Here is a 23,559-nt window from a genome sequence, read left to right on the forward strand (position 1 = left end):
TGATGCATCAGTCTTGATGAGAGTGTCCATCCACTCTAATATTGCAGGGGTCAAATTGTGTGTAGCAAATCAACATGCAGGTATCAGAAAGATTTGGACAACCTTTTGTGATGATGACAGATGCCTCACCAACGACCCACCGTGACTTTGTTGGCTGCCAGGTCTCTGTAGACATTCTACAAGCGCCTATGAATATATGTGATATTCTGGTTTTCCACCAAAAGAAACTCACGGTCAATTCTCTCCTTCGAATGCATCTCCGTTACAGACATTTTGAAGGCTACGTATTGCGCCGCCATTTATGGGAACTTGATGGTACTGTAGGGACTGAAGTAGGAATATTCTACGATGTCCCACAAAAAATTCTTCATTTTTTCAAGCGAAATTGGCCGAGAAAAAAAAGTGTTGCGTTACTTATTGAACGTCTCTTGAACAACAGGTAAAGAGAGTGAAACGTCCCCTTAGAACAATTGTACACGACTGTGCTTAAACTGACACACAATATTTTTAGCGCAACGCAATCTGACTATCAAAGATCCCTGCAAAAGAATGGCCCTGAGTAACATTAAACTATACCTTTCAGAAATCACTTACCTCATAAAAATCTTCATTACTCGAACTACTGCAATACAGCGAGCGCCACTACTGCCAGCTAAATAAAAGATTCAAACTACGGAAGGCACTAACTACTGATAGGGATAGTTAGCAAATGAAAGATTTTAATAGAGAACAAACACTGTATTTACCTTAATAGTCATAATATATATAGCAGTTCATGCACAAATTAACTCCGCCATCTCTCTCCCCACATCCACCACTGCTGGCGGCTCACCTCCAACTGCGCAACGCTACGCGCTGTACACATCCAGCTGCCGCTGCCCAACACTACAATGGCAGACAACAATGCTAACTGGCCACAGACTACACACAGCACAGCCAGTGATTTTCATACAGAGCGCTACGTAACGTTGCCAATAAGAAAACATAAACAGCCTACTTACATAAAGAAAACATAAACAGCCTACTGGTGACCCTGCCAGGATACCTCACTGGAATCTTCTGATTTTTTCTTGTAGTTTGTGTAATTAGTGTAGATTTTGTTTATTGCTATTGCGTAATTGTAGAGAGAATCTCCTTTGTAGTTGCAGTCTTTCATTGTTGTACAGTAAAACAGTTGTGGCATGCATGTAGATTTGCACCAAGTATTTCGCAGCTGCGCCTGCAATTAACTAGATATTATTTGCAGTGCTATGTTTATGTGTTCCCCTATTTTCGCTCTTCAAATTGTGTTTTTCTGTGTTCTCGTGTATAAATTTTTCTAAGGGGACGTTTCAAGAGTTTAGTTTATTCCTGCATAAGGACTGAGGAGCTACGGGGTGAAATATGTATGAACAGTGCGCAAGTACCCCCGCAGCAGTGGCGGTGCGGCCGGAAGTGTTCCCAGCATGCCCCGCGTCGCTATATAAGCCGGTGCGCCGGCCCCCGCGGCTCAGTCGCTTCGCGGTCCGCGGCCGACGCGCTCCCAGTTCTCTGACGGCGCCTGCCGCCTCTGCAACCCGCCGCACGAGTCGAGTTTCCTGATTTTCTCCACTGCGAGACTTCTTCCACGATGCCATCCGCTGCCACCGCCTGCATCCCCGCCTTGCTCGTCCTCCTCTACGTCACAAGAGGTAGGCGCCCCACGCACCACTCCGCGAATCACTGTGAAGTGTACGGCGGAGGGTACCTTTCTTTCACTGTAGTGTTGTTTGGGTTTCTCGCCACTATTTTCGTGGACGGAGTGTGCGAAGAATGACTGCTTGTATTTCTCTGTTCGAGCTGTTATCGTGGTCTGATTCTAACTGCACCGTTTCTACTGGATCCCTACGTAGGACCCTCGAAAATATTCCAAGTTTTTGCATATTAAACATACGACTTGAAGTCATCTGAACAGGCATCTTGTGAAATGCATCGTATCTTAGTTCCAGTCATAGATGGGCAAAATTTACGCGAATGAAAGAATAACGAATACAAATAAAAATTATTATTTCTTATTTGTAAATAAAAAATAAAAATATTTATTCCAAAGATTATCCATTTACACGAATAAATCAATTCATCTCTGAACAAAGACTTTTATAAAAAAATAGATAAATTTGAAATCTAATTACTTTTGTTGTTCCAATTCTGTTATGTATGTAACAAATGCACTTTTTGTTGATTTTAAACTAGCTTTCAAAGAACTCTTTTCTCAAACACCTCACCAGAAAGTTTGTTTTTATAATGTTTGCCACTGTGGCACAAAAAATACAGTCTAGACATGCACATTCACACAACAATACCACACTTTCAAAGCATGATCTTCTTGAGCAAAAATCGAAATAAAACATGTGTGGATAAAAATGCTATGTCAAGTTCACAAATTTTGGCTCATTACTGAGCCACCCTCAGATCAATCTAAAATGTTGTTCAGTGTGTGACACTCACTCCACATCGACCTATTTTTTTTACAGCTAAGTCACCCTAGTTAAATAAAATCCTAAAGTTAATATATTAGTTGGTTATGAAAATTGATTCATGGCGTTGTTGATGGTTCGTACATACTCATAGGTGTGGCAAAATGGGCACTGTAACAACATTTGATTATTGATTAACGTTATCAGTTTACATAACTAACTAAAACATTCACTTTAAGATTTTATTTGACTAAGGCGACTTAGCCCTAAAAAATACGAAAATGAGTAATGAGTGTCACACACTGAACAACATTTGAGATTGATCTGGAAAAGGCTTGATAATGAGAAGAAACTGGTAACCAGTAAAGAGAATTTCTGATCTTGAAGTAGGATTTTTATCCACACATATTTTAATTAACAGCACATATCTTACGCATCGATAGTGTCAAACAATTGCAAAAAACGAGATATTATCAATTTAGGTCTAGTTGTTAGCAAGTGCCGGCCGCGGTGGTCTCGCGGTTAAGGCGCTCAGTCCGGAACCGCGCGACTGCTACGGTCGCAGGTTCGAATCCTGCCTCGGGCATGGATGTGTGTGATGTCCTTAGGTTAGTTAGGTTTAAGTAGTTCTAAGTTCTATGGGACTGATGACCACAGATGTTAAGTCCCATAGTGCTCAGAGCCATTTGAACCATTTTTTTTTTTTTTGTTAGCAAGTAACTTCTTGTGATTCTACGATCGCTTCACCTCCCAAATGCCATTCAAAATAAATTTTCTTTATGCGTATCAGAACTATTTCAAACTCGTGACCCGATTTCTCCGACGTTTCTTTGGCTGTTCTGTGTCTGTAGTTTGTTGTAATCATCCCTCGGTGAATTATTTGTTTTTAAATCATTGCTGCAAGAGTTGTAGTTGGTGTAGAAACGCGGGAAGTGTCTTGCGATCGATTCTTTGAGAATTTCTCGATAGAAAAAGCTGACAGTGTCCTGCACTATTATGAACTCATTTGTGTGCTTAAGCCGAGTGTCTCTTCCAACATTTCTCAAGTTACATGTAAGTCAAAGTTTCATGTAACTGCATGAGATCATGTACGAGCGCAGATGTATTGCACCTAGTAAGGTGCGTTTACTCAAAACTTAGTCCAAAACCACGTTCGGGTGACTCTGGACGTCCTGCAGTTGTCCACAAACACAAGCCAAATGAGTAATTGTACCAACGAGACACCCATATTCGATAGTGTCAACAGTCTTGACAGAATGGACGGAGGTGCTGCAGATTAAGAGTTTCTGCTTATTGCAGTCTCATCTTTTGCTAGTTACGCAGAGCCCTTTCTGATGTTGTTGGCAGGGGGAGGGGTGATGTACTGACAGGTGAAGACTCAGTTGAATGGGACCGCGCCCGTGGTATGACTGCTAAGGCTGTCCGCCTACGAAGTACTTTTGTGTTCCATTCGTTACGTTGTAAAACAAGTGAAGCCTCGCCCAACACGAAGGTCGATTTGAACGGTGCAGTGCTTTACTAGTTACGGTAGTGTGCCCTTGACTTCCCCTCACCTCTGACCTGACTTATACAGCCAGTTAGATGGGACAGAACACGTAAAATGCATAAAGTTGCCTACATTACGCCTGCCCTCCTTCCTGGAGTATTGCTGTGCGGCGGGGGGTCCGCATCGGAGAAGATCGACACAGGACAAAGAAGGGCAGATCGTCTAGTGCTATTGCGAAATGGAGGAGAGAGTGCGACGGATATGATACGTGAATTGGGGTGGCAATCATTAAAACAAAGACGTTTTACGTTGCGGCAGGAACCTCTCATGAAATATCAATCACCAACGTTGTCCTCAGAGGATGAAAATATTTAGTTGGCGCCCACCTACATAGGAAGAAATGATGATAATAAAATAAGAGAAACCAGAGCTCGCACGGAAAGATTTAAATGTTCGTCTTTCTTGCGCGCTGTTCGACAGTGGAACGGCAGAGAAATATCCTTAAGGTGGTTCGATAAACCCTCTGCCAGGCACTTAACTGTGAATTGCAGAGTAATCATGTAGCTATAGATTTACACAATTACAGTTCCACATGTACTCCGAAACGGGATGCAACCTGACTTGCAATTTTACCCATTGTTAGAGGTCAAAGAAACACTAAATAACAGAAAAAATCGTAGGCCCATCGGGGGATTGGATCAGAGATCTTGCATTTTGCAGTCTGCAACTTAACCCCTTATTTTTTTATTCTCTTTTTATCTTTTTGTGTCTTCCTCGTTTTCCCTCATTATTACTGTGCGGAAGTCGCATGACACCGCAGAAATTATATCGACGAGAAACTTCACATGCTGAGCTATCGTGTGTAGCGATGCCGTTTTTTTCTCTATTTTTTTGTTTTTTTTTTTTTTTGTTTTTCTCTAGTGCTTGACTCGCAACCCGCGTCCGGTCATCATTATTGAGGTTTTCCGTGATTCCCTAAATCGCTTCAGGCAAATGCCCGGAGGTGCCTTAGTAAGGGCACGGCAGATTTCCTTCCCCATTCCTGATGCAAGCTTTTACTCCGTTTCTAATGACCTCGTTGTCGACGGGACATTACACAATAATCTCCTCCTTTTTTAGGAAACAAAGTATACGGCAGTTTACATGTGAAGTGTTATGACAGAGAAAGAAGTCTGTGACCACTGGAGACAGTGGCACAAGTTACGCCAAAATCGTAACACAACACACACATACGTGATACTAACACATGTAAATGCACCTGATGATGGAGGTTTAAACCTTCTAAACACAGCGTGCAAGTGCAAACTTGTTGTTCATTCGAAAAAAGTACAACAATGTATCAAAATAAAGTCATCGGAATGTTTTTTGGGCTAACTCTGAGTAAAGCTGGAACAGGTCTTCGCTCGTACATACGCTTATGCAGCTACGTGGAGCTTTGTGACTCAAAAATGTCGAAAGAGACGCTGGGTTTAAGCACATAAAAGAATTCATAACTGTGCAGGACACTGACAACTTTTTTATCGAGAAAATGTCAACGAGGCGACTCAATGAAATTTTTCGAGTTTCTACACCAACAATTTAGAAACAAATAGTTTAACCGTATTACTGTCCATCGCCAAGTGAGACTTACAGTAACCTACAGACGTATACTAGCCAAAGAAGCGTCGAAGAAGTCGAATCGTGCTGAAGGTAGCGAAAGAAGCACAATGCATTAAAATAAAGCTTTATTTACGTTGCTAAACTTTTTGTCCAAAAATATATTCTTCATGGCTTTTAACAATATTTAACAGATAATTGTCACTGCTAAAGAGCGTCTTTACAGTCTGCATTTAAGGTAAACGCATTATTAATTTTTATCTAAGACAGGCTGGATTTGTTTCTTTCGTTTGTTGGTGAACATTCGGTAATCAGTTTACTGAAGTTGTCTTTATCTAAGATAAGCTATTATGTAAAGCTATAAAACCGAATAACCGAGCTTTATTGCGCTGAATCCGCCCTCACACAAAACAAATTGAAACAGGCAGCATAAGTTTTCGCTACGCAACAATAGTGCCACAAGTATTACATCACCGAGGTTGCCGGCAGTCGTTTCGTCTCGCAAGGACACTAAATGTCGGGACTAGAGTCGATATGTAACGAGCAATATACTTTCGAGATTGTCGGGTAACTTTTCGTGAAATAAATAATCCACTTAGTGTACACAGTCTAGCAAAGACGCATGTGGTACTTAGTAGTTGCAAAGAATTGAAATTGACGGGATCTTTCACTTTGTCCGTTGACTGTATTGACATTTGAGATTATGTTCCGTTCAGACATGACCAGTTAATTCACGGTTCAATTATTCAGCAGATATCTTACAAGCAAAATTCCGGTCAACTTTCGTGGTCCTTTAATGATTTAAGTAAAGTGATTCCTATATAGGCAAGCTGTTTTATATTTTGTTCTGAAGAAGGCGTGGCTACCCACGCTGAAACCTAGGTAAACACCAGGTAGTTTGTGCAATCGAGGCGGATTTTTCATAATTATTTCGATACTTACGATAGCTGACGCGCTGCAATGCTGAAAGTTCTTCGATTCGAAACTATGTGAAATAGAGTATTTCCGCGTACTTTGTTGTTCTCTTAAAGAATAGAGAACAAATGCCCCAAATAACGTACAATACTTTCTACTAAAGTACAGGTGGCAACCCTAACCGTGCCGGGGGCTTTGGAATCATCAAAGCATGACTCTGCACAAACCAGTAATTGAATATTTACAAAACAGAAACTGTACTGGGTCACGGGGAGGGAGCACTAGTTATCGAATTCTGTACAAGAAGTAAACATAGAAAATACGATGGCTTTCAACGTTATTCGTCATTTGAGTTAAGAATAATAAATAACAATTAATTATTTATATTGGCAGAGAGGAATAATCTCTTTATCCGTGAACAATTTATTCGCGAGAAAATTTGTTTGAATGATTTATTTATTCGAACAATTATCTAGATAGAAATTTGTTAGAAGAATGCCATATCTATATATGAAGAACAATGCCATCGGTGACCATGCAGTTCGTTAGAATAAATTTCAATGAAATGAATACCCTTAGCTGCATATAGGCGTTGATATAAGTCAACGGGGACAGTTGAAAATGTGTGCCCCGACCGAAAGAACAGATACCATCTACATATACATATAGTCAAGGCTCTCCGGCCATTTTACCACCTTCTTCATCTGTGCAAAATTTTCTACAATAAGGTAATATTGTCAGTCATTGTATTTTGTCCTACGTAACTGGAAATTCCTTAAATTTTCACCGTCTAATTTTTTCCTCTGCATAACTACATCAGTCACGCTGTTTCTCACGCACCGGCACAGTTACGTCGTTCTTTGGCATTTCCATTGGGGAGATACGCGACTTGTTGACTTAAAAGTTTGTGGATAAAAATCCTACATCATAGATAGATAGATATCCAACGACTACAGGCCCTGCAGATCACGAGCTGCTTCCACAAACTGCCTCCATTTTTCCTCCTCCTGCATTCTCTGTTATCTACAACTGGTCCCCATATCTTCCTCATTACTCTTCTCTCAAGTATTAATGGTTTTTCCCTTTCTCACTTAGTCACGCTCCATGTTTCTAAACCGTAGATTACTGCTGGGCATATCACTGTGTTGTAGATTTTCATATTAATGTTGACTGAGATCGATTTAGAGCCGAGCGTCTCTCTGAGGGAATGCATGCATTTCGTTGTCACTGCTATCCTGTCCTAGCTGTCTCCAGCCAGTCAGGTTTTGCCGTAGTGATACTGCCTGCAGGCCGTGGCTCGAGCTATCCCTGCAGGAAGTATGTAAATAGCCAGTGTTTACCATTTGAACCATTTGTTTTACGACTCTGTTACGTTATACACCACCATGTTACACGCCACAATTCATAGCCCTTTAGCGGCAGAGGGGTGCAAACATGTGGACAGGAACAACAAAGATGTAGAATGTTAATAACTTTTTTCAGAAAAACTTTAAGAGTTTTCACATAAAAAAATCGGAAGGCTTACTTTTCAGACGCCTCGTAATCAGAAGTCTGAAGCTGATACACACTTGGGAATTCGATTGTCTGGGATGTACTGGTGTTGTACTAAAGAGTAACCGGTTGCCTCGTATCGGGTTCATAATTAATTTGCGCTGTGGGAAGATGTAGAACGGTGTGCTGAGGTAATGAAGGAGCTCACCTGCCGTACCTGACCAGAAAGTCCGCGTTACCCTTCGCTTGGCGACTCCTGCTAGGATACCAGAGTAAGATCCCTTATCATTTAGCTACAATATAGCAGGTCAGCAACTGGAAGGAGTTAATTCCATAAATTATCTGGGAGTACGCATAAGGAGTGATTTAAAATGGAATGACCATATAAAGTTTATCGGCGGTAAAGCAGATGCCAGACTGAGATTCATTGGAAGAATCCTAAGGAAATGCAATCCGAAAACAAAGGAAGCAGGCTTGTTCACCCACTGCTTGAATACTGCTCAGCAGTGTGGGATCCGTACCAGATAGGGTTGATAGAAGAGATGAGAAGATCCAACGGAGAGCAGCGCGCTTAGTTACAGGATCATTTAGTAATCGCGAAAGCGTTTAGGAGATGATAGATAAATTCCAGTGGGAGACTGTGCAGGAGAGACGTTCAGTAGCTCGGTACGGGCTTTTGTTGAAGTTTCGAGAACATACCTTCACCGGGGAGTCAGGCAGTATATTGCTCCCCCCTACGTATATCTCGCGAAGAGACCATGAGGATAAAATCAGAGAGATTAGAGCCCACACAGAGGCATACCGACAATCTTTCTTTCCATGAACGATACGAGACTGGAATAGAAGGGAGAACCGATAGAGGTACTCAAGGTACCCTCCGCCACACACCGTCAGGTAGCTTGCGGAGTATAGATGTAGACGCAGATGTAGATGTAGAACGCACCGTACAGTTGCTCACCGCAGGCGCTGCCGTCGCTACACATATCGCCGTCTGCGATACGCCACTTGTTGCCGCGCTGGACTTCTTGCCGCGTGTCGATTAGAAGCCAAGTGGCGGCAGCGGGGCTCACCAGCTACTGGTGCTGAGCTACATGGAACTTTTGGGCCAGAGCGGAGGTATCCGATGAACAGGTAGCCGGTCCGAGCCCGGGCGCTGGAAATAATTTTCCCCACCATTATGTGGCAGGTATATCTACATAATAAAAATGTAAATTTTCACTTGTTCAAAAGCGTGTACCCCCGAAAGCTCTTTGACACAATACCGCATTCCTATACGCACATCTTTCTAAGAACCTACTTCTTTTTATATATATCCGCCGCTCGTGGTCTCGCGGTAGCGTTCTCGCTTCTGAAGCACGGGGTCCCGGGTTCGATTCCCGGCTGGGTCAGGGATTTTCACCTGCCCCGAGATGACTGGATGTTGATGTGTCGTCTTCATCATCATCGCCATTCATCTCCATGAAAATGAATATACAGTCTGGTCAGAAAATGTCTGAAACGCTTGTAGGGATGTTGTAGGGCAGGTTGTACTGAGATATGAATGATACGAAAAAAATTCGATACGTTACGCCGTTTCCGAGTTATTTAGCATTGAAGTTAGCCAATCAGAGCGTCGCGCGCGTAAACTCAAGTTTCAGCTGACGAGACAAAGCACTCGTTGGGCAACACCGCCCCTGGCAGGCCGCTTGAATGTGAGCGCGCGACTCCCCGACTGGCTAAATTCTATGCTAAATAACTCGGAAACGGAGCAACGTATCGAAATTGTTTCTTAACATTTATGTCTCAGTACAACCCGCCCTGTAACATCCCTACACGCATTTCACCCATTTTCTGACCACCCTGTATACATGGATATATGGAAATGAAGTCCCATGCTTCTTGACAGAGCGTAGGGTAAAATGAATATATATATAATGTCCTAATGGTTTGCCGTTGCCAACCTCCGACCGTCATGGAGGTGACTGACGATGATACATATATAAATATATATATGGAAATGAAGTCCCATGCTTCTTGGCAGAGCGTAGGGGAACGAAGTGTGAGACCCGCACTGCCGTACTAGGTAATGTCCTAACAGAGATGGTTTGCCGTTGCCTTTCTCCAACCGTAATGGGGATGGATGACGATGATGATGAAGACGACTCAACAGCACCCAGTCATCTCGGGGCAGGTGAAAATTCCTGACCCCGCCGGGAATCGAACCCGGGACCCCGTGCTTAGAAGCGAGAACGCTACCGCGAGACCACGAGCGGCGGATATATAAAAAAGTAGTAGGTTCCTAGAAACCGTAATGGGGATGGATAACGATAATGATGAAGACGACACAACAGCACCCAGTCATCTCGGGGCAGGTGAAAATTCCTGACCCCGCCGGGAATCGAACCCGGGACCCCGTGCTTAGAAGCGAGAACGCTACCGCGAGACCACGAGCGGCGGATATATATAAAAAGTAGTAGGTTCCTAGAAACACGTGTGTATAGAGATGCAGTGTTGCGTCAAAGAACTTATATACCAAACCCCGTCGTCGAGGCCAACTTGGGCCCTACGAAATCAAGTCAGGAATCGACTAACAACCTTGAAACGGAGTTTCTGAGAAAAAGAGCTTCTACATCACAGGCGCAATGGAACCATAGCCAAAGAGATTTACGTAACGTCCATAACACAATACTTCCAAGAACAAAGACATAACTGATTTCGGCACCATAGAAGAACGCATCATTTCAAGGCTGTCAGGGCAAATTCTGAATTACTTACGCAGAGGAAAGAAATCGGTTTCAAGGAGATGTGCAAGAAGAAAGCACACCGTAAATGGTCACTGGACATGTTACTTGAAAGGCAGAAGTTCATCAATTTTTGAAAATCAATTTATTGCCGTACGGGAGTGCCTTATGTAAGTCCCGCACCTATCCATAACAAAGGAAAAACCGAGAACAAGCGAAGTAGTATCTATTGCGTCGGGGCGGTCTGTGTGTGTGTGTGTGTGTGTGTGTGTGTGTGTGTGTGTGCGAGACACTGACATTGGCCCACATTTCGTTCCGGAAGTTTCCGTCTGTGATTATTCAGCATCTCGCGTGTCCTTGCCGTGTTGACCTAGCTAAGCCCTCCCTGCTCTCAATGTTAAAGGTCCCTCTTACGGAGCTGAAACATTCAAACGTGGACGACATTTTTCCTACGATAGACCGACTGTGTGGTCGTAGGTTTTCTATCATGGATAAGGTGTACTACGTAGTAACAGTTGTGAAACTCGAGTGCCCAAGCCATCTAGTGGTAACACTGAAAATATGTGATGCTAATATACACTGAGGCGACAAAAATCACGCGATAGTGGAATAGGAATTAAAATCCGTGGAGAATAAATAAAAACTATGAGGTTCGCCGATGACATTGTAATTCTGTCAGAGACAGCAAAGGACCTGGAAGTGCAGCTGAACGGAATGGACAGTGTCTTGAAAGGAGGATATAAGATGAACGTCAACAAAAGCAAAACGAGGATAATGGAATGTAGTCGAATTAAGTCGGGTGATGTTGAGCGTATTAGATTAGGAAATGAGACACTTAAAGTAGTAAATGAGTTTTGCTATTTGGGGAGCAAAATAACTGATGATGTTCGAAGTAGAGGGGATATAAACTGTAGACTGGCAATAGCAAGGAAAGCGTTTCTGAAGACGAGAAAGTTGTTAACATCGAGTATAAATTTAAGTGTCAGGAGGTCGTTTCTGTTAGTTTGGTATGGAGTGTAACCATGTATGGAAGTGAAACATGGACGACAAATAGTTTGGACAAGAAGAGAATAGAATCTTTCGAAATGTAGTGCTACAGAAGAATGCTGAAGATTAGATGGGTAGATCACATAACTAATGTGGAGGTATTGAATAGAATTGGGGAGAGGAGAAATTTGTGGCACAACTTGACTAGGAGAAGGTATCCGTTGGTGGGGCATATACTGAGGCATCAAGGGATCACCAATTTGGTATTGGAGGGCAGCGTGGAAGGTAAAAATCGTAGAGAGAGAGACCAAGAGATGAATACACTAAGCAGATTCAGAAGGATGTAGGTTGCAGTAGGTACTGGGAGAAGAAGAAGCTTGCACAGGATAGAGTAGCATGGAGAGCTGCATCGAACCAGTCTCAGGACTGAAGACCACAACACAGCGATATGAACATGTAGTGATGGCGGTAGTACACAACGTACAAAAGGGCAGTTCATTGGCTGATCTATCATCTGTACTCATTTGATTCGTGCGAATAGGTTTCCGACGTGATTATGGCCGCACGACAGGAACTAACAGACTTCGAATGCGGAATGCTGCATGGGGCATTCCATTTCGGAAATCGTTAGGGAATTCAGTATCCCAAGATCCAGAGTGTAAAGAGTTTGGCGAGAGTACCACACATCAGACAACGCTGTGGCCGAAGACCTTCACTTAACGACCGAGCGCAGCGGCGTTTGCGTATTGTTGTCGGTGCTAACAGACCAGCAACACTCTGTGAAAGAAACGCAATGTGGGACATAAGACGAACGTAGAGCACAGATTCCACGAAACTGTGGACCCAAGGTATCGACAAGTTACTGTGTAAGCTGGTGGTGGTTCCATGATGGTGTGGGCTGTGTTTGCATGGAATGGAATGGATCCTGTGGTCCAGCTAAAACGATCAGTGACTGGAAATGGTTATGTTCGGCTACTTGAATTTTTGTGGATGACAGATGACAGTGCGTCATGTCACGGGGCTACAATTGTTCACAATTGGTTTGAAGAACATTCTGGACAATCCGAGGGAATGATATGGCCACCCAAATCTCCAGACATGAACTCCAGCGAACATTTATGGGACATAATCGAGGAGTCTGTTCGTGCCCAAAATCCTGCACCGGCATCAGTTACGCAATTTCGGACCGTTATAGAGGCAGCGAGGCTCAATATTTCTGCAGAGGACTTTCGACGTCGTTTAGAGTCCCCGCCACGTCGAGCTGCTGCCCAACGCCGGCCAAAAGGAGGTCCGGCACGATATTGGGGGTTGTCCCACGGGTTTGGTCACCTCCGTCTATGCGTATTGATGTGAGCCGCCCAACAGAGTGTAGCTTTTTCTTTATACATAAATATTTCATTCACGAGTACTAGTCCTCCCGTTTTCAGCGGAGTCTCCATTACAGAAGACAAAATACGTTTACAGTACCTTCACTCCGTCTACAGGCCACAAGTGGCCCGTCGGGACCATCCGACCGCCGTGTTACCCTCAATGGAGGATGCGGATAGGTGGGGCGTGTGGTCAGCACATAAAATGGTTGGTTGATTGGTTGGTTTGGGGAAGGAGACCAGACAGCGTGGTCATCGGTCTCATCGGATTAGGGAAGGATTGGGAAGGAAGTCGGCCGTGCCCTTTCAGAGGAACCATCCCGGCATTTGCCTGGAGTGATGTAGGGAAATCACGGAAAACCTAAATCAGGATGGCCGGACGCGGGATTGAACCGTCGTCCTCCCGAATGCGAGGCCAGTGTCTAACCACTGCATAAAATGGTTCAGATGGTTCGGAGCACTATGGGACTTAACATCTTAGGTCATCAGTCCCTTAGAACATAGAACTACTTAAACCTAACTAACCTAAGGACATCACACACATCCATGCCCGAGGCAGGATTCGAACCTGCGACCGTAGCAGTCGCACGGTTCCGGACTGAGCGCCTAGAACTGCGGGACCACCGCGGCCGGCGGTCAGCACATCGCTCTCCCGGTCGTTGCGATGGTATTCTTGACCGAAGCCGCTACTATTCGGTCGAGTAGCTCCTCAGTTGGCATCACGAGGCTGAGTGCACCCCGAAAAATGGCAACAGCGCATGGCGGCCCGGATGGTCACCCATCCAAGTGCCGGCCACGCCCGACAGCGCTTAACTTCGGTGATCTCACGGGAACAGGTGTATGTACTGCGGCAAGGTCTTTGCCATATATCATGCTTCGAAGACGTTTTCTGATAATCTTCGTGTAATTAATTATGTGATTATTATGATCATCAGATAAAGTTTGAAGATGTACAACTGACATGGTCGAAGTGCTTCACTTCTCTAAATTTTGAATGAGATGTATCATTTCCAATTTGTTTCATTTGTGCTGTCGGGATACGTAGAAGAAAAGTGATTTATTTAATTACTGAAGAATATTGGTTAAGTTTGCAATGAATTTTGTTTCATAAGTTTCATAAGTTAGTTGAAAATATTATCGTGGTGTTTCGTCATATTATATGTTAAATTTCCTTACGTTATAAAATATTCAGAAGCTAAAATTTGCTGTCGCGTATTGTATTATTGAGCCTATCTACGACTGAGTAAATACACTAAAGAGCCAAAGAAATTGGTACACGGGGTCAGGGACTTTCTCTGCCTCGTGATGGCTGGGTGTTGTGTGCTGTCCTTAGGTTAGTTAGGTTTAAGTACTTCTAAGTTATAGGGGACTGATGACCATAGATGTTAAGTGCCATAGTGCTCAAAGCCATTTGAACCATTTTTTGAAATTGGTACACCTGCCTAATATCGTGTAGGGGCCCCACGAGCATGCAGAAATGCCGCAGCACAACGTGACGTGCACTTGACTAATGGTGTTGTGTGATGTCCTTAGGTTAGTTAGGTTTAAGTAGCTCTAAGTTCTAGGGGACTGATGACCATAGATGTTAAGTCCCACAGTGCTCAGAACCATTTGAACCATTTGAACCATTTGCACTTGACTAATATCTGAAGTGGTCCTGGAGGGAACTGACACCATAAAGCTTGCAGGGCTGTCCACAAACCCGTTAGAGTACAAGGGGGTGGAGATCCCCTCTGAACGTTGCAAAGCATCGCAGATACACTCAATAATGTTCATGTCTGGGGAGTCTGCAGGCCATCGGAAGTGTTTTAACTCAGAACAGTGCTCCTGGAGCCAATCTGTAGCAATTCTGGACTTGTGGTTGCTGCATTGTCCTGCTCGAATTGCCAGGTCCTTCGGAATGCGCAATGGACATGAATGGATGGAGGTGATCAGACAAGATGCTTACCTACGTGTCACCTGCCACAGTCGTATCTGCACGCATCAGGGGTCCCATATCAGACCAAACGCACACGCCCCACACCATTACAGAGCCTCCACCAGCTTGAACAGTCCCCAGCTGACATGCAGGGTTCATGGATTCATGAGGTTGTCTCCATACCCGTACACGACCATCCACTCGATACAATTTGAAACGAGACTCGTCCGACCAGGTAACATGTTTCCATTCATCAACAGTCCAATATCGGTGTTTGCCTGCCCAGGCGAGGCGTAAAGCTTTGTGTCATCCAGCCGTCAAGGGTACACGAGAGGGCCTTCGTGTTCGAAAGCCCACACCGATTATATTTCGTTGAATGGTTCAAACGCTGACACTTGTTGATGGCCCAGCACTGAAATCTCCAGCAATTTACGGAACAGTTGCGCTAGTGTCCCGCTGAACGATTCTCTTCAGTCGTCGTTGGTCCCGTTCTTGCAGGACCTTTTACCCACCGCAGCGATGTAGGAGGTTTGATATTTTACTGGATTCCAGATATTAACGGTACACTCATGAAACGGCCGTACGGGAAAAGTACCTCTTCATCGCTGCCTCGGAGATACTGTGTCCCTACGCTCGTGCGCCGACTATAACACCACATTAAGACTCACTTAAATCTTGATGACATTGTAGCAGCAATAACTGATCTAACGCCCGTGCCAGACACTTGTTGTCTTATAAGGCCTGCTTACATATCTCTGTATATGAATACACATACTTATACCAGTTTCTTTGTCTCTTCAGTGTAGTAATCAAGCTAGTGTATAGCTGAGGAGACTTGGTACCAACATACTGTGCTCCATCTCTAGTGCCATGGGGAACACAAACCCACTCGATTGTAGAATGAAGGCTTTCACGACCGGTTGACATGGCTGTTGATATACTTTCCGGGATGTGAGGTCGTGGTCCAAGAACTTTTCTGCTCCTTACGTTTCGTCCACCACTGCGCTGGACTTCCTCAGAGGCGCTGCTCCGCTGAGTCTTGCCGACTGCAGTCGGCAAGACTCAGCGGAGCAGCGCCTCTGAGGAAGTCCAGCGCAGTGGTGGACGAAACGTAAGGAGCAGAAAAGTTCTTGGACCACGACCTCACATCCCGGAAAGTATATCAACAGCCACACCTTCATAGGCTTCATGTGCCCAAAATCCAGAAGATTCGCCAGAAATAGTGAACAATATACGAGGGTTGGAAAGTAATGCCTCCACCTTCGTAACTCTGCAACAGTTGGCAGCATTGGTATGCGGCGGGTACTGTCTTGTTCCGCAGCCTCTGCTCTACAGCTCCAGTTGGCGGGAAGCCTTAGCATTGAACGGTTGTGTTGTTACAGTGTGAAGTATGGAACCCTGCGCAGACGGTCGCTCAATGCGATTTAAGCAACGTGCAGTCATCGATTTCTTGACAGCAGAAGGTGTCACCCCAGAGGAGATTCACCAGAGAATGAAAGCAGTTTATGATGATCGTGTTGGTGTGAGTACTGTGTGTCGTTGGGCGAGTAAGTTTAAAGATGGTGAGGCGGGAACTTCTGACAAACAAAGAGTTGGACGTCCTGTGACAGCAACCACCGAGTTTCACAAGCAAAATGTTGACAGATTGATTCAGGACGATCGTCGTATCACTCAAAGAGAAATTGCAAGCACAATCGGCATTTCATAAGAACGTGTGTGTCACATTATTGCTTTGCTTGGCTGTAGGAAGATGTGTGCACCATGGGTACCCCAGATGCTGACTCCTGCAATGAAAGCGCACAGACTAGAAATTTGCCAGAAACTCCTCTCGCGTTACGAGAATGAAGGTGACGCCTTTCTCCATTCAATCATGGGACACCATTATGCTTCTGATGAAGACGTTGAGAGAACTGTGAGACTGTGTTTGCGGAAACAGAGTGTCGACTTCAGAAAACTTGTGCATCGTTGGCCGAAATGTATCCAACTGGCTGTTGGTTATGTGGAAAAGTGAATAACGGTAATTAAAGATCACATTCTAAGGATTATTTCTGCGTTTGATTTATTAAAATATTCCCATCCAAACCCAGTTAGCGAAGGTGGAGCCGGCCGGTGTGGCCGAGCGGTTCTAGGCGCCTCAGTTTGGAACCGCGCGACCGCTACGTCGCAGGTTCGAATCCTGCCCCCGGCATGGATGTGTGTGATGTCTTTAGGTTAGTTAGGTTTAAGTAGTTCTAAGTTCTAGGGGACTGATGACCTCAGATGTTAAGTCCCATAGTGCTCAGAGCCATTTGAACCACTTGAGCGAAGGTGGAGGCATTACTTTCTTTCAGCCCTAATATCAAATACCGGCCTTAATTTGAGGAAGAAATTTCTGAGGATGTACGTCTGGAGTACAGCATTGTATGGTAGTGAAACATAGACTGTAAGAAACCGGAACAGAAGAGAATCGAAGCTCAAAAAAATGGTTCAAATGGCTCTGAGCACTATGGGACTCAACTGCTGTGGTCATACGTCCCCTAGAACTTAGAACTACTTAAACCTAACTAACCTAAGGACAGCACACAACACCCAGCCATCACGAGGCAGAGAAAATCCCTGACCCCGCCGGGAATCGAACCCGGGAACCCGGGCGTAGGAAGCGAGAACGCCATCGCACGACCACGATATGCGGGCAGAATCGAAGCATTTGAGATGTGGTGCTATAGACGAATGTTGAAAATTAGGTGGACTGATAAGGAAAGGAATGAGGAGGTTCTACGCAGAATCGGAGAGGAAAGGAATATGTGGAAAACACTGATAAGGAGAAGGGACAGGATGATAGGACATCTGCTAAGACATGGGGGAATGACTTCTATGGTACTAGAGGGAGCTGTAGAGGGCAAAAACTGTAGAGGAAGACAGAGATTGGAATACGTCAAGCAAATAATTGAGGATATAGGTTGCAAGTGCTACTCTGAGATGAGGAGGTTAGCACAGGAAAGGAATTCGTGGCGGGCCGCATCAAACCAGTCAGTAGACTGATGACAAAAAAAACATGGTTGAAGACAGTACGTGTAATAGCTAGATTCGCCAGATGTAGTAAACAACATACAGGGTGTTTCAGACGTGATGGTGAATATTCTGGAGTATGAGAGGAATTATCATTCGAAACAAGAAAGTGAAGTAAGTATGGGCTCTAAAACGCCTGCCTTAAGAGCTACGGGCAAATCTTGATCTTCGATACTGTGAAACAAATCTCTTCTACTGCATTCCATATTCTGGGACGTAGTAGTATGGGCCAAAACGAGAAAAAATATCCAGTAAACCTATCCTGTGCATTGCATACGTTAAAATTTATGAGCACGTCTTCATTAGAAGAGTTGTGTTTCAAAGTAACGAACACGAACAACTGCTCATAGCTCTTTAAGGTATGCATTTTAGAGCACATGTTTATTGCACATTTTTTCTTGTTTTGGTCCGCACTACCACTTCCCAAACTATGGAAAGCAAAGAGCTTTCAGTAGAAGAGATATGTTTCACAGTATCGAAGATCAAGAATTGCTGATAGCTCTTAAGATACGCGTTTTAGAGTCCAGTTTTACTTGACCTTTACATTTCGCATGATCATTCCTGTCATATCCCTGACTACTGACCATCACTTCTGAAATACCCTGCATAGCATAACCAGACTACGAATCATTTTATTGTCTTGACTATAATGTAACTGGACCTAACAAATTTTCATGGCTTGCCGATGGCAACGGCAATGTTACGGGCTACTAGAGACCACATTACTTGTACTCTGTGGCGTAACATATCGACTATTAAAGAATTTTGTTTGAAAAATATCCAGTGACTCGTCGAATGAAAATTTGGAGCTCACATCACGTTCCTTGAATACCAAAAATAAACGAGAAACTTTACACTGTGGATCTGTAAAGGCAATGGGATACAAGACACTAGGGCGACCAGTTCTAGAGTATTATTCCAGTGTATGGCAGCAGACATCGAATGAATCCAGAGTTGTGCTCCTGGGACGGTAACAGTTTGGGATAGACCATGACAAAGTGTAACGGAAGTGTTCGGGGAACTTAATGGGAACGCTTGGAAGAAAGTCCGACTTGACAGAAAATCCTAGGAAGTTCTGGTCTTACGTTAAATCTGTAAGTGGATCGAAACAGCATATCCAGACACTCTGGGATGATAATGGCATTGAAACAGAGAATGACACGCGTAAAGCTGAAATACTAAACACCTTTTTCCAAAGCTGTTTCACAGAGGAAGACCGCACTGCAGTTTCTGCTCTAAATCCTCGCACGAACGAAAAAAAGGCTGACATCGAAATAAGTGTCCAAGGAATAGAATGGCAACTGAAATCACTCAACAGAGGAAAGTCCACTTGACCTGACGGGATACCAATTCGATTCTACACAGAGTACGCGAAAGAACTTGCCTCCCTTCTAACAGCCGTGTGCCGCAAGTCTCTAGAGGAACGAGAGGTTCCAAATGATTGGAAAAGAGTACAGGTAGTTCCAGTTTTCAAGAAGGGTCGTCGAGCAGATGCGCAAAACTGTAGGCCTATAGCTCTGACATCGATCTGTTGTAGAATTTTAGAACATGTATCTGGGAGTATGCGTGGGGAACGATTTGAAGTGGAATGATTATATAAAATTAATTGTTGGTAAGGCGGGTACCAGGTTGAGATTCATTGGGAGAGTCCTTAGAAAATGTAGTCCACCAACAAAGGAGGTGGCTTACAAAACACTCGTTCGACCTATACTTGAGTATTGCTCGTCAGTGTTGGATCCGTACCAGATCGGGTTGACGGAGGAGATAGAGAAGATCCAAAGAAGAGCGGCGCGTTTCGTCACAGGGTTATTTGGTAACCGTGATAGCGTTACGGAGATGTTTAACAAACTCAAGTGGCAGACTCTGCAAGAGACGCGCTCTGCATCGCGGTGTAGCTTGCTGTCTAGGTTTCGAGAGGGTGCGTTTCTGGATGACGTATCGAATATATTGCTTCCCCCTACTTATACCTCCCGAGGAGATCACGAATGTAAAATTAGAGAGATTAGAGCGCGCACAGAGGCTTTCCGGTAGTCGTTCTTCCCGCGAACCATACGCGACTGGAACAGGAAAGGGAGGTAATGACAGTGGCACGTAAAGTGCCCCCCGCCACACACTGTTGGGTGGCTTGCGGAGTATAAATGTAGATGTAGATGTAGAAAGACGACGTACTTCCCGCGAAAACCTGTAGGATAAATTTATAGACGCCGTATTGGAGAAACGACCGAACGATCAGTCTGGTGCCACCAACGTGTATCTGGGATAGGATCACGTAAGTAAGGCGGCAGAAATGAGTATAGACTCATCAAGAAGAGTCGTTTTTTCCTCGTTCAATACGCAAACGGAATAGGAGATAAATCATTAGTATGGGCATTGACTAAGCTTCGCCGCGCATTCTGCGGTGGCAAGCGGAGTTTATGTGTACGTGGTACGTAGAGATGGTCTCTGCCCTGGAGAAGTTTATCGTCGTGTCCAACGTCCGTTTCAAAACACTTCCTAGAACTGCAGTCAAGTTACTTACTTACGTATTGCTAGCAGCGTTTCTTAAAGGTGACATCACTTCCACTGTACCCAGAAGAAGGGCTTCGTAAATATTGTTATTTCCTCGCCATTTCAGTCCAGACCTAACCCAGTAATTTACTATAATAATTTTAGGTGATTACCTACATTTTCTCAGGATGGCTTACACACCACGTTTCCAGATGCCCAGTCGAGCTGCAAGTTTCATTTGCAGTACTTCTTACCCCAGTACAGAATGATGATATCATTACTCAAAAAAAGGCGAATATGTGATGGGCAAAGTTAGTGATGTAAAAGAGAGGAACTACACTACTGGCCATTAAAATTGCTACACCACGAAGATGACGTGCTACACACGCGACATTTAACCGACAGGAAGAAAATGCTGTGATATGCAAATGATTGGCTTTTCAGGGTATTCACACAACTTTGGCGCCGGTGGCGACACCTACAACGTTCTGACAGGAGAGAAGTTTCCAACCGATTTCTCAAAAACAAACAGCTGTTGACCGGCGTTGCCTGGTGAAACGTTGTTGTGATGCCTCGTGTAAGGAGGAGAAATGCGTACCACCACGTTTCCGACTTTGATAAAGGTCGGATTCTAGCCTATCGCGATTGCAATTTATCGTATCGCGACATTGCTTCTCGCGTTGGTCGAGATCCAATGACTGTTAGCAGAATATGGAATCGGTGGGTTCACGAGGGTAATACGGAACGCCGTGCTGGATCACAACGGCCTCGTATCACTAGCAATCTAGATGACAGGCATCTTATCCACATGGCTGTAACGGATCGTGCAGCCACGTCTCGATCCCTGAGTCAACAGATCGGGACATTTGCAAGACAACAACCATCTGCAGGAACAGTTCGACGACGTTTGCAGCAGCATGGACTATCAGCTCGGAGGCCGTGGCTGCGGTTACCCTTGGCGCTGCATCACAGACAGGAGCACCTGCGATGGTTTTCTCAACGACAAACCTGAGTGCACGAATGGCAAAACGTCATTTTTTCGGATGAATCTGGTTACAGCATCATGATGCTCGCATTCGTGTTTGGCGACACCGCGGTGAACGCACATTGGAAGCGTGTATTCGTCGTCGCCATACTGGCGTATCACCCGGCGTGATGATATGGGGTGCCATTGGTTGCACGTCTCGGTCACCTCTTGTTCGCATTGACGGCACTTTGAACAGTGGGCGTTACATTTCAGAGGTGGCTCTACCGTTCATTCGATCCCTGCGAAACCCTACATTTCCGCAGGATTATGCACGACCGCATGTTGCTGGTCCTGTACGGGCCTTTCTGGATACAGAAAATGTTCGACTGCTGCCCTGGCAAACACATTCCCCAGATCTCTCACCAACTGGAAACGTCTGGTCAATGGTGGCCGAGCAACTGGTTCGTCACAATACTCCAGTCGCTACTCTAGATGAACTGTGGTATCGTGTTGAAGCTGGTTGGGCAGCTGTACCTGTACACGCTATCCAAGCTCTGTTTGACTCAATGCCCATTCGTATCAAGGCCGTGATTACAGCCAGAGGTGGTTGTTCTGGGTACTGATTTCTCAGGATCTATGCACCGAATTTGCGTAAAAATGTAATCACATGTCAGTTGTAGTATAATACACTCCTGGAAATGGAAAAAAGAACACATTGACACCGGTGTGTCAGACCCACCATACTTGCTCCGGACACTGCGAGAGGGCTGTACAAGCAATGATCACACGCACGGCACAGCGGACACACCAGGAACCGCGGTGTTGGCCGTCGAATGGCGCTAGCTGCGCAGCATTTGTGCACCGCCGCCGTCAGTATCAGCCAGTTTGCCGTGGCATACGGAGCTCCATCGCAGTCTTTAACACTGGTAGCATGTCGCGACAGCGTGGACGTGAACCGTATGTGCAGTTGACGGACTTTGAGCGAGGGCGTATAGTGGGCATGCGGGAGGCCGGGTGGACGTACCGCCGAATTGCTCAACACGTGGGGCGTGAGGTCTCCACAGTACATCGATGTTGTCGCCAGTGGTCGGCGGAAGGTGCACGTGCCCGTCGACCTGGGACCGGACCGCAGCGACGCACGGATGCACGCCAAGACCGTAGGATCCTACGCAGTGCCGTAGGGGACCGCACCGCCACTTCCCAGCAAATTAGGGACACTGTTGCTCCTGGGGTATCGGCGAGGACCATTCGCAACCGTCTCCATGAAGCTGGGCTACGGTCCCGCACACCGTTAGGCCGTCTTCCGCTCACGCCCCAACATCGTGCAGCCCGCCTCCAGTGGTGTCTCGACAGGCGTGAATGGAGGGACGAATGGAGACGTGTCGTCTTCAGCGATGAGAGTCGCTTCTGCCTTGGTGCCAATGATGGTCGTATGCGTGTTTGGCGCCGTGCAGGTGAGCGCCACAATCAGGACCGCATACGACCGAGGCACACAGGGCCAACACCCGGCATCATGGTGTGGGGAGCGATCTCCTACACTGGCCGTACACCACTGGTGATCGTCGAGGGGACACTGAATAGTGCACGGTACATCCAAACCGTCATCGAACCCATCGTTCTACCATTCCTAGACCGGCAAGGGAACTTGCTGTTCCAACAGGACAATGCACGTCCGCATGTATCCCGTGCCACCCAACGTGCTCTAGAAGGTGTAAGTCAACTACCCTGGCCAGCAAGATCTCCGGATCTGTCCCCCATTGAGCATGTTTGGGACTGGATGAAGCGTCGTCTCACGCGGTCTGCACGTCCAGCACGAACGCTGGTCCAACTGAGGCGCCAGGTGGAAATGGCATGGCAAGCCGTTCCACAGGACTACATCCAGCACCTCTACGATCGTCTCCATGGGAGAATAGCAGCCTGCATTGCTGCGAAAGGTGGATATACACTGTACTAGTGCCGACATTGTGCATGCTCTGTTGCCTGTGTCTATGTGCCTGTGGTTCTGTCAGTGTGATCATGTGATGTATCTGACCCCAGGAATGTGTCAATAAAGTTTCCCCTTCCTGGGACAATGAATTCACGGTGTTCTTATTTCAATTTCCAGGAGTGTATTTTACAGAAGTAACTGCTACCAGTGTTTGT

The 23,559-nt window shown here is 45.3% G+C and overlaps 1 protein-coding gene across 1 annotated transcript in view; it reads left to right on the top strand.

The window, feature by feature from the left end:
• The first annotated feature begins 1,507 nt into the window (after window positions 1-1,507).
• Window positions 1,508-23,559, top strand: part of LOC126109793 (carbonic anhydrase 2-like) — a 135,991-nt gene continuing 113,939 nt past the window's right edge. Inside the window, exon 1 of the mRNA XM_049914850.1 lies at window positions 1,508-1,670. Within this exon, the coding sequence (XP_049770807.1) occupies window positions 1,610-1,670 (61 nt within the window). The 5' untranslated portion in view covers window positions 1,508-1,609. The remainder of the gene's footprint in view (window positions 1,671-23,559) is intronic.

The sequence above is a fragment of the Schistocerca cancellata genome, chromosome 12, assembly GCF_023864275.1.
Source record: "Schistocerca cancellata isolate TAMUIC-IGC-003103 chromosome 12, iqSchCanc2.1, whole genome shotgun sequence".
Lineage (NCBI taxonomy): Eukaryota > Metazoa > Arthropoda > Insecta > Orthoptera > Acrididae > Schistocerca > Schistocerca cancellata.